General features: G+C 43.7%; 1 protein-coding gene across 1 annotated transcript in view; it reads right to left on the reverse strand.

Annotated features, from left to right (window-relative positions):
- The window catches only part of MGLL (monoglyceride lipase), a 63,876-nt gene that overhangs the window by 42,631 nt on the left and 8,735 nt on the right, over positions 1–12,510 (reverse strand). The window contains exon 3 of the mRNA XM_084530774.1: positions 7–113. Coding sequence (XP_084386900.1) covers positions 7–113 — 107 coding nt within the window. The remainder of the gene's footprint in view (positions 1–6; positions 114–12,510) is intronic.

Genomic DNA, 12,510 nt, shown 5'->3' on the forward strand with positions numbered 1-12,510 from the left:
ACTCACCGTGGTCATGGGCAAATACAAACAAGTTAAGTTCTGTCAGCCTCTGGGCCAAGTCATCGTAACGGCCGCAGTGTTCCCCAGCGCCGTGAGCGATAAACACGAGGGCCCTAAATGGAGCATTAAGGTATAAATCATTAACTTGGCAATCAGCGCACAAAGGCTTCAGAGCTGCAAGCAACAATGGCACATTCAATTTAGCAACAGCATTTCAGACATCAGCAAGTACAAGGCAAGCAAATAATGGCTGAGGTGGGTTTTAACATGGGAAAGCAGCTTGCTGCCCTGACCTACCATCGACCTGATCTTCACCAGGTTGTAGCAGGACAGACCACATGGAGGTCAGCTGCACATGGGAAAAACTTACTGATTTGTTTGCCAACATGGTCTTCTACAGGCTGGAGATGCAGATGTCTAATGTTACTGAACCCTCCTAAAGATGAAATTATAGCTAAACAAGTCTCAAGCAGAGCCCAGAACTCTGGTTGGAGTTTGGGATTTTATCTTTTGACCCCAATTCTGGTAATCTTACCATTGCAGTTTCTACCCCAAAACAGGTGCTTCGCTTTGGCAATTAAAGTGACCTTTACATAGCCACTGTACGACTACAGCCAGGGATCAAGAAAATAACCAGTCTAATAGACATTTATTTTTGAAAGATGCTATACAAATATTTATCTTCAAATATTCCAGTTGTACCAGTGATGCTTTATTTTCACTGGAATGGCATCAAATGTGACTAAAGTTGAACGAACCTTCCCAGTGTTTTTAATGGGCAAAGTTTGTGTGGAATTGGACTAAAAATACAGCAGAAGTAGCAATGTGATTACATAAGTTTTTGTTGAATTTGACAAGTGACTTTCCAAAATCTGGCTTTAGCAACATAAACAGAACTTGTTCGTTTACAAGTACTGTCTGTCACTGGAACATCAGCAACCACTAAACAGTTTGAGGGCTACAGGTTAGACATTTTCAGTACATTAATAGAGAAACATTAGACGAACTGACAACACAAAGCAATGACAGCAGTTTACAGCTAGTGAATTCCACAACTTTATTTTGATTGAGGTTTTGAATACATTTTTAGACAGTGTATTCACTGCAATAAGCTGCTTTGATCTTTATATATTTAAACTTTAAAAAGATGTGAGTGATGTAGAAACTCCAGCTCTAGCTCTTTGATTAGCACCTGCTTCAAAGTATTTTCTCATGCTAGACAACTTGAAAGCACCCATCGAAACCAAAAGGATTTTTACAGAGCAAACCTGCTAACACCAAAAAAAGCAATGCAATGATGCTCTGGTATCTAACAGTAATTAGCAAGGGTGGGGTTAGGCCGTGTAGCATATTTAACTTCCTGTGCCTTACAAATTTTCTTTAGTGTCACTGAAGGTTTCAAAACAATCAGTGTGGAGCAGTCATTTTGTCCCCTGTCACCCTCCCTTGTCAATAGATTTGTCAAGTTATCAATGGACTTGCCAGGCAGACTGATTTTCAGAGTGCAACACCTGTAGTTATAGAACCAAATGCAAAAGAGATGGAAAGACTGCTCATTCCACAGTGAAGAATATTAACTTTCTGCAGCAGAGGCATCATAGCTTTATATGTCTCATCTCTCCTAGACAAAGGCAGCCCAGCAGAGACTCCAGCCAGTGCTGGGACAGTGAATCACTATTCTATATGTGTCCCTGAAAATTGCAGTCCCCGTCTAAATGCTTCTGCCTCTACCTAGGCATAAAGGTCTGAGATCTCAGCTCTGGTCCTGGGTGACCTGAAGAGACCACACACCACTGACCCCAGGTCTGGGGCTGGCAGATCTGTCAGACGTTCAGGAGCACAGCAGCAGAGCATGAAGCAAAGCTGGGCTGATAACCTGCACGCTCTGGGCTCTGCAGTACGACAAGCAATGGCACTGCATGCCCAGGACTCTGATGGAGAAATTAAGGAAATGTGAGAGAAGATTCTTATATACCCATCATTTTGACATCCAACAGAATCAGTCAGGCTGAGTGTCTTTGCTGTGTAGCTCCTGCAACCTGGCTCTTGGCAGCTTTTCTCCTCAGGGTTTTATTTAAGCCCCCTGTTACTCTTTACAGGATCTACCTTTTTTTTCTGCTGACTAGGCACAGGGAGTAAGGTGCAGCTTGGCTGAGTGCATATGGCCCTTCATTTCTCAGAGAAATATGATTTGAATATATGCACTGAAATGCATCAAGTGAATGAAACCTAATGGGAAGCTGGTGAAGAGAACTCTGCCAGGGAATGCTTTCTGCTATTTCATCACCCTGACAGCAAAGCCCTAATTTTGCTCTCATTCACACTGCTGCAGCACCACGACTTCGCCTGACAGCATCCTGCTAAGATGCTCAGCCCCCTCATCTTCTGTGAGAAAAGAAAGAACTCCATTCCTCAAAGCAGCAAGGTGTTCCTGCAACCTATCCTCTCATTCCAGCATGAAAAATGTCAGGCATTACAGAATTGAGCAAAATACTGAATAAAATTCCCGAGATTGCTTGTGCCTTAAGATCCCTAATGGCAGAAGCTGTCAAGATGACTTAGGCGCTTTTAAAGGTTTTATCCTATGAAAACGTGGTGTCATAAATGTGGAGTGAAATTTCCAAACTGTTATGTCCACACAGACATAGCTTGTTTTGCTGGTGTGTAATGAAAAGTAGGAGATGTACTGACTAAAACCCAGGTTACTTCTACACAGGTCTCTGGGGCCAGCTTCAGGGTCTCTGTGCACAGGGGTCATGCATTTTACACAGTGATCTGGAAAACTGTAGTCTGAGCATCATCAGAGCCAGGATTGTAGGATTTAGCTCTTTCCCCTAATCTTCCATTTTCCATTGCAAAACAAGTCTAGATTTGGCAGAGAATACCTGAAGGCAGTATAACAAACACGTGGTGCACATATTTTCACTGGCAAGCTGGCATGGAAATACAGCGAGTGATTAGTTTGACTGACAGCAGTTCTTTACTGTATGTAAACATTTTTGCAGACACCCCTGCTCTTGAATCGCAGTGTGCTCCTTCCTTTTGCAATGGCTGGGAAGAAAGAAACATGAAATATCAGAGATTGCTTTCAGCAGAGGTGTTTCTGCGAGTCGTTTAAAATTAATATAGAAACCCAGCAGGTTTTAAGGTGTGGTGTGGCTTTGTTGTTGTTGTTTGTTTTGTTTTTGTGACTGCATTGCCTTTGTAAGTTTTGTTTAAGCAAGGCTTGTGTATTGGTCTTGTATCAAATTGATCCCAGGGAGAAATTTCTTCACCTCCAGCTCTTGCAATTTCACCAGTGAAATCCTTGCAAACACACACATCTCAGGTAGAAAACATCGTTCACACTCTGTGATTCTTGTAAAGACTGACCTGTGCCTGAACCCATGAATTCATCTCTAACCGCAGGCAGGGCCACCTGACACATCTTTGGATGCTCCTGCTGGCTTTGGCTGAGGGAACTGAATTCCTAAATATCTCAAAATGCTGCCAAAACATTGTTTTGAATTCTGCTCATGAAAGCACCTAGTGTGCACCTGATCACACAAGAGCACAATTTCCCCACACTCCACAGGTGTGTCTTCACACAAAGCCAAGGTGTAACCTGGAGCATGAGTAAGCATTTGTGTTGCAGTAAGCAACCAGTAGAGTAGCAATTATGGATATTAAATGAAACCAGCTTTATTGACTGTTTGCAAAAGCAACCTTTTTCACAGATCCCTGCCCTTCCCATAGCCTCCTCCTCCTAGCTCAGGAGGAGGAAACCTGCAGGTTTCTGTCTCCTGGTACTGCACAGCTTGGCAAACAGATGTGGTTACTTAGCAGAACAAGTGGGCAGGACAATATTTGTCTTTTTTTTACCAGTCAGTTCAATTACGGGCTGTGTTTATTGATTTGCCATCAGGGGGTAATGGTGTATACCAGAGACCAGCCCCTGCTCCCACATCTCCACTGGGCCAGTTATCCATGATTGCTGTTAGTCCTCCTGTGCTGAAGCAGCTCCTTACTGAGCAAGCAGCACCCAGAGGTGCCCTGTGTGCAGGACAGATGCAGATACACTTTGCTGCACCAGGAAGAAAAGTAGAAATTAGGAGTGGTAGAGCTCAGGCTATGGCATAAAGAAAGACGGTGTGAGCAGCATCAGAGGAATGCATTGTTTTTCCATCCTGCTTCTCAGAGAGGTCATCAGCTGATCTAAGCTTTAAGCTGCTTTCGATTCTTGTGAATTTATCACTGTTAGCACACACCATCCAATATTTGCCTTCTTGCGTGGGGAGCAGCCCTTGCAGGGCAGGGATTCAGGCATAGGTGCAAGAGCAGAACCAGTTGTAGTGGATCCCACCTTTACTGCTGGGCACGTTGCCACCTCTGCTTAGCCCTGTTGCAACAGTACGAATGTTTATAGATGTAATTCCACAGTCAATTGCAGAAGAAGAATTGAGGGAAAAACAAATGGTGGCACAGAGCTTACACAACTGAGTGAGAGCTCTCTTAAAGCAGGGCTCAATAGAGAAAACAAAACTTAAAACAAAACTCAGACAGCTGATGTGCTATGGCGTCTGAGGGCCATGAACAAAACTCAGGGCTGGGGTCCTGCTAGAATCACAGAATTTCTTGGTTGGAAGAGACCTCAAGATCATTGAGTCCAACCTCTGACCTAACACTAACCAGTCCTCCACTAAACCATATCCCTAAGCTCTACATCTAAACGTCTTTTGAAGACTTCCAGGGATGGTGACTCCACCACTTCCCTGGGCAGCCTGTTCCAATGCCTCACAACCCTTTCAGTAAAGAAGTTCTTCCTAACATCTAACCTAAAACTCCCCTGGCTCAACTTAAGCCCATTCCCCCTCGTCCTGTCACCAGGCACGTGGGAGAACAGACCCCCCACCTCGCTACAGCCTCCCTTGAGGTACCTATAGAGAGCGATAAGGTCGCCCCTGAGCCTCCTCTTCTCCAGGCTGAACAAGCCCAGCTCCCTCAGCTGCTCCTCGTAGGACTTGTTCTCCAGGCCCCTCACCAGCTTCGTCGCCCTTCTCTGGAAGGGCAAGGTGCAAGACACATGTTCTTGCTTATTCCTGGTTGAGACAGGGCCACAAAAATTGTGTGGAAGTCAAACTAGATGTGGAAGGTTGCGAGCAGGATGCTATGATCTTAACATCGTGTCCTCTGGGTACCGAAACATTTCTGTGGGACCCCATGAATGCTCCTTTATTGCCAGAAAATAACCCAGAACACTGAGACTAGACCAAAGAAATGAAGACAAGCTTCCTGTGACTGCATATACAAAAAATTCAATCTTTTCCACCCCATTCCAAAACATCCCTCTTCAGAACAATATTTAAGTACTTTCTTAACCTCAGGAAACTCCCTTTGACTCATGAAAGTCAGTGGGACTTAAAACGTACAAGATTGAACTTTAAAAAAAGGATTTATAAATGCTGTTCTGAGTTAGGACTGATTTAGTCACATGCGGAAGTGATTTCCTGAATCAGGCCCTCACAACCTGACCTAATACCATGTTATTCTATGTAAGGCAACCATGCATTCATTTGATATTATGTATGTTTTTGCTAGAACCAGATCAACTCTAACAAAGAACATCTGATATTTGCAGTTTTGAATACTTGACACCAAATTCCTAAAGTATTTTTTTTTTAATTAACTGATAGGAAAGCTCTGAGTCAGTGAGGCTGCCAGAAAATCACTGGCTTACTGAAAGTGAGCATTAGGTTTGGTTGTCTTGTTCCAACTGATTTATTAGCTCCCTTGTAGCCAGTATCAGCCTGACTCTTAGAAATATGGCGAACAATGAACACTTATTTATCAAAAACATTTCACTGGTGACATTTTTGGACAAGGGACAGAATAGTTGATCACAAACCTTTTAAAGTTATTAAAAATTTAGTGTTGTTTATGTTGATTTTGCTTCTACAGGATATTGTCAAGAAAATCTATTATAGGTATGCACACTTGTGTTAGCTGGGTTAGTAGTCCTCACTGATTATGAAGATTTATATATATATAAATCCTTTCCTTTTCCGTCCCTATAATAGAATTATGCACTCAGCAGATTGCAATTTTGTCAGTATTTAACCGTAATTCCAATTTTCTACCCTTGGTATTCAGTTAAAGATGACCTCTTTCTTGGAAACTTCCAGCTAATCATTTCCAAGAACATGTAATGAAGAATGAATTTTGTTCACTGGAAAAGACATGGGTCATCTCTCCTCTGGAGGTCTCTAGAGCCTCTTGCTTTGGGTGTAGACCTGAAGTCTCTGTCATTTGAGTCAGCTTTTGCACCTTTTTATTTATTTTTTTATTTTGTTATTTTCTTCCCTGAGGTGATCTGCTGACCTACGAGACCCTGGCAGAACTTGGCAGTGGGCAGGGGTTACAAAAAGTTATGGGAGTTTCTCTCACATTGTGCACACTTGTGACCTACGCAGTTAGCCAAATATTCAGGCTGGTGACTCTGGTTAGACAGGAAAATTTATGTTGGAGTCAGGTGTGTCCCTTCTTGCTGTTCTTCTGTCTCCAGGAAACTCTCTGAGTTATGTCCCTCTGAAGGCACAAGAGGCAATGACCTTGCTCCTAATTCCAGCCCATGTTTCAAGGAGGCATGTTTCATTAAGCTCAAGTGCTTTGCTTGCTCTTTTGCTCAACTTTTTAGAGAAACACATTCTTAGGCTTTGCTCTGCTGGCCTACATAGGTCCATAATCTGGGCAGTCACCTCTTTTCAGCTGTCATTGGAGTTTAATGATGTTACCTTACACTAGCAGTTCTACTGCTACTTTTCCCACCTCAAGAAAAAAAAAAAAAAAAAAAAAGCAAGTCAGAATAGCAATAGTCTGGAGTCAAGCCCACATTGACCTTCTCTAAATACCACAGACATTGTAGCATGATTGGAGTCTCCCTCTTTGGAGATCTTCAAAAGCCATCTGTGATCAGCACAGATACCTCCCCAGGATCTAAATTTGGAGGAACCTTTGCCTCTTCCAGACAGACTGAGGCAAGCAGTAGCTCAAGACTGTAGCAGTTCAGCCTGTGAAACACCTCCAAGTGCCGGAGGCTGTGTTGAAGGACTGTGTGCTGTGGTTGCACTACAACGTTTCTGCTTGATTTTATAGGGCTTGTGGGGATTTAGGATTCTGCACATTTCTGTTTGATGTACTTTGTCTTAGTCTAGTAGAATCAGTGGCTTCACTCCAGTTCAGATCCTAAACAGACAATTTAAAAATAGACCCCTCCAGCAAACTACCTCCTCACTTTCCCCCATTTACCCAGGCTTGGGAGTTCCCATTCAAGCCTGCCCAGAGGTGCTGCTGTTAGTTTGGGCAGCATCCTACTGCTTAACATCATGGAGACTTAGGGCTCAGTCTTAACATCTGTGCCTGCTTCCGTGAGCAACGCTCTTGCCTTCAGCAGCTGTTCACATGCATGTCTGCAAGCCAGGCTCACAATGCAGTTCAAAATCACAACAATGGGGTTAGGAGGAGATTTGAGAACTGCCATGACCTCCAGGAGAAGTACCACGGCTATTCAACAAAGACCAGAAAGTGTAGATACCATAAATCAAGAGAGAAGAGACAGAACCGGGCAGTACAGACGTATTTCAAAACAAAAGGCTCAACAGGATCTAGCCAGAGCCAGCACAAAACAATGTGGAGAAACAGCTTATGCTGATTTATTGTAGCTCCTTGAAAAGCACGCCCCCGCCGCAAATAACTCATGAATGGTCTAATATAGGGAAAAGAGATGAAGGAAACTTCAGGAGAGGTGGGAAGGAATTATTTGAACCTTGCAACTGCATAGCTCCGGACAGATCTCTGCAAAGTTAACATTTCTGACCAGCTGCATTCTGTTTCAAGGAAGCTTTGAAGTAGTATTTTAGGGTACACAAGGCTGAGATCAGAGGTGAAGTGTGTGGTGTGTAATTTGAAATTCATAGGCAGGATCTTCCCACCCCTTTTTGAATAAAACCGAAGTGAATGGATCCTAGGTTTATGGGGATTGCCTCAGGGGGACACTCCCCCACTTTGATATCAGAGATGGGATTGTTCCTGGCAGACCCGCTGCTCTGAATGTGTGAGACAGGCAAGCACTCTGGTCTGGAGCTGCGCTTTCCTCCTGCTGCTGCCCTTCTACAGAGTGCAGGAATCCTTGAAAGATGAATTAGGCCTTCTATTTCCAAAGAGACAAGTGTAGGCATCGCTCACATGACTGAGGCAGGGATCACTTGAGGTGAGCCCTGGCACAACTGCTGCTGGGCCTGGCTGGGAGAAAGGCTGGGATCAGACAGCCCAGTGCTGTACTTCGCTCTGCTTCAGCCCGTCTGCAGTGCAAAGGGCAGCCCCATGCACGTCCTTGTGCACAGGGGAGATAAAATGGAGGTCATATCTTCCAAGGGGAGCTACAAGGATGAATGCACAAAGTATTCGGTGTCTTGCTCAGAAGACTCTGCAAAGCATTATTCAAAGTGGAGACATCAGCTGCAAAATTCAAGTCAATCTGAAATCACACTCAAAATATATAGATAACTTTTAAGGTGTGGGTGGGGAATATTCAAAGAAGCAAAAGAGTTTCTGACATAAATCCACCTGGAAATCAGGAAAAATAAAAGACTTGTTGCTAATTTTCAAACTAATTTTCACTGGGAAGCAAAGCCACTGCAGATGGCTGTAGGACCATGATTCTTGACGAGGAAACAGAAATGGAAAGTAAGAACAAGAACAGTTCTTGCAGGTCTCCCCCTCCTCTTTCCTGGGCTTGCACCGAGCCTCTACTGATTTGCAAAGGGACAAAAATTACAGTTTATCCAGTCTTGTGGCAGTTTCTTGTTGAAATCAAAATGCAGGCACTGCTGGGTGATATGAACCCTTGGAAAAAGAAAGGCTTGTGTAATTAAGCAGACTGTCCTTCCAAAGCACAAGAGCTGCAATTAAAGGCCAGAAGACTTCTACTGCGCACTTGCTACTGCTTAAACTCAGCTCCACTCACCACTTGAGCACTAAACTTGTTCACTGAACAAAAAGATTTTTCCGTATAAAGGTATGACTGGCTCAGAGTAGCTGTGTAAAAACTGTTCTTTGTTACTGAGCTCACTTAGAGTTGGGGCATATCCAAAGCACTGGTCCAACAGTTCCAGTGGCAGTGCAAGTCGCTCCTTACTGATGCTCTGAGCTTGTAGCTTGACACATCCAACTCAACCTGGAAAGACAAAGCAGGCTTTCTAGAAGGGAAGGTGTGCTTAATTAAGGCATCAATTCAGGCCATGCAAGAATGTTCTTGATGTTACAACCAAGCCCCATTTTGACAATTTAATCTCACCTTTTTACGTAAGCACAGGAGATAGGGTTAGATTGCAGTATTTGTGTATCAAGGTGAGGGCTTCTGGTTGAGCCAGGAGTTGGACATCATTTGTGGTCTGAACCTGGGTTCATGTGAGCAAGGGGCTCTTCATTGCCAGTCTCCCCACAGAATCAATGGCTCTTAAAAATGGGATCATCCATATCTTAGACTCTAGCCATAGCTCTAATCGTCTCTCGTCTCAAACTGTTATTTCAGGGAGTGGATGGAGCAGAAAACTCATGACAAATAATAATGAAACAGTTATTAGAGGAAGGATTCAGGTCATTACACTGGCACCTGTACAGGGAAGAAACAGAAAAGAGTACACTTGGCACAAAAGGATCAGAGTGTTTCCAAGCCACTTCTTGTAACAAAGACTGCACAACCAAAGTACTTTGATTGGGCATTTTGGGCTTACTTGGGTAAATCTTCCACTAGCTTTGAAGAGATCTGTGAATAAGTAGGGAGCGAGAAAGGCGATGACACTGTAGCTGTCCTGTGACCCTGAGACAGCATGCTTTTATTACTTTCTAATAAAGCCCTGACTGTACAAATCCCACGTGTGGCCGTGGTCTAAAGCAAAATGTAAAACTTCAGTTCCCTGAAATGCTTAGACCTGATAGCATGGCTTGTACCAGGCAATACCACCATAACGTGCTCAGGAGCTCTTGATTACTTCCTGCACACTTACAAAATTCCAGTTTGGATGTCAGAGATAACATGAGTCTCCAAATAACCAGCTGTTTTCTGTGTGATTTTCCAAAAGTCAGCATGGAATTAGCCCATAAACTCAGAGACAGAAACTCAAGGATTGATTTCTTAATCAGAAAGCAGTTACATATATTTTAGCATACTTTGAGATTAAGCACATTAATTTCCAATGAATAATCCTCTCTCAGCACATCCCAGAGCTGCACTCCAGCCCTGCCAAGCTATGAGAAGAACCTTTGCAGAGAGAGGTTTTACAGGCTCTGTCAAAATCAATATCAGGAACTATTCCTCTGGGAAATTAGCAATGTCACAGGCAAAGCGTTTGCCAAGGCTTTGAGCATGTTCCAATTAATTTAGTATTCCACATTTGCCGTAGACCTGAGGTATGAAAGAAAGTTGAAAGTAAACAGCTAAACGTGACACACAGTAATCCTGCAAAGGGAGTGATTGCTGGAACATGTGCTTTAAAAGCTGAAACATTTATTCATGCCTCGAACCAATGTAAATTTGAAACACAGTTGAGGTGCAATGGTTTACCTACGGATGATTTACAAGCTAACAAACGGAAAGAAACTTCTGCCTACAGTTGCCAAATTCAGGTCTGTGTTATTTCTTGGTCATACTGAGCTAACATGTTTGTCTAAAGAATTTAGTGATGTTAGGTTTGTTTTCTGAAATGCTCTTTCGTTTCCAGCTCCCAGGCAGTGTCCCTATGGCAGGGAGGGCTGCCACACCAATGTAGATAAGGAACTGCTTGCCACCAGATCTAAATATTGTCTTGCTGATTTGCTCTCAAAAAGTAGCCAGATGTAATAGCTTTAAACTCCAGAAGTTGAAGGAGGACCTGGACAACTTGGGGTGCAACTGCTGAAATAAGGATGACTGATAACACTGAAATTAAGAGGTATTTAGTCAGATATATCCTTGGCTGCAATCGCTTTAGGTAGAGGCAAAGAAAGCTAAAGGCATGTGGGATGCCTTTTCTGCAGAAAAGCTTAAAATAGAAAAGGAAATCAATACTCATTTACAGTATCTGGCAGTCACTGAACCAAAACATACATGTACACCTACAGCAAAGCAGAAATAACAACATTTATTTAAACCACAAGCTGTTATTCTGCTGTGGGAACGCTCTGTTTTCTGTGGATGGCTTCACCAGAAACAGAAAAGTACCACGTATTTGGGACCATTTCTTGAAAGCCTCAACAATATCAAGACCAAACACTGTTAACACTAGAATTATTAACCCAACACTGCTAGTCTGGCTCCATCTCCTCTGGATTGCTGGCAAAGGAAGAGACAGAGGTGATGGGGGAGAGAACAGCAGGGAAGTTGCTCTGTCTTCTCCCCTGAGCTTCCCTTCTGCCAACTTCCAAGCCACCATTTGTGGGATCACAAGGCATGCATCTGCTGCAGCCTGCAGCAGGACCAGGCAGAGCTTTATCAGGTGCGTCACCACAGGCGTGAGAGACACGGGGTCTCAGATGAGGGTCAAGCTTTTGCATGTGGGGTCATGGCAAGGGAGGGAGACCTCAGCTCTGTTCAGGTGGGTTCTCCAACTGCCCATGTAGCTGGGGAGGGCAGGAAAATAAGGGGCATATCTGAAAACCTTTGGGATTTAACAAAACTCAAACAAGACTTGATGTTATGTTTAGGTGTGCTGAGTGATGGGATCACCTCTCCTAAAGCATCAGGAAAATGCACAGACCAAGAAGCAAAGCTTTGGAGGTCAGAACCCTTACATGGTGCTTACAAAAGAGAAATGGATACTAATGCCTAGGAGTGATGCAATGTTTCTACAGGCTGAGGAAAACTAGGGGCTTTAGGGGAAGGAGTAGTGTTTAGCAAATTAACATTCTCCAAACACAGAAAGTGAAATTGAATATAAACATAGTGAATCTGCTGACTGTTTTTTTTTTCCATCCCTCAGCTCAGAGAAATGTGACCAGTAAATAAACAGCATAAATAATAACAACAGCTGGCTTTTGTACAATACTCCTCATTCATAAAACCCAGAATTCTTTACAAAGGGTGCAGCTATGCCTGTTGTAGAGCCACGTAACACAGTGTTGAACGGGACCCTCCAGAGGTCCTCTCGCCTGCAACCCTGCCCCAAGCAAGGGCCTACCCTGCCTACCAAGTGCCACGTAAACCGAGCACAAGAGGTGAAAAGCCTTGCTCACAGCAACACAGCATGCCAGAGCAGGGATGGGCACACTCTGTGTCAAAACCTGACCCTACAGCAGTCAGTGGGAACTCAGCAGCAGAGCCAAGGTGTTCCCATGCTTTCCCTGAGCTCCAGTCCTGTGCTACATGCCCAACAACATGGTGAACCTGGAAGGAGATCAACAATTTTAAAAAAGCTTTCTGTCCTAATGAACCCGTGGGCAGCTAATCATGTCAGAAAGATGATGTGTGCATTTTCAGGTCAACCTGGTTTTAGATGC

Source organism: Aythya ferina (genome assembly GCF_964211825.1).
Source record: "Aythya ferina genome assembly, chromosome: 10".
Classification (NCBI taxonomy): Eukaryota; Metazoa; Chordata; class Aves; order Anseriformes; family Anatidae; genus Aythya; species Aythya ferina.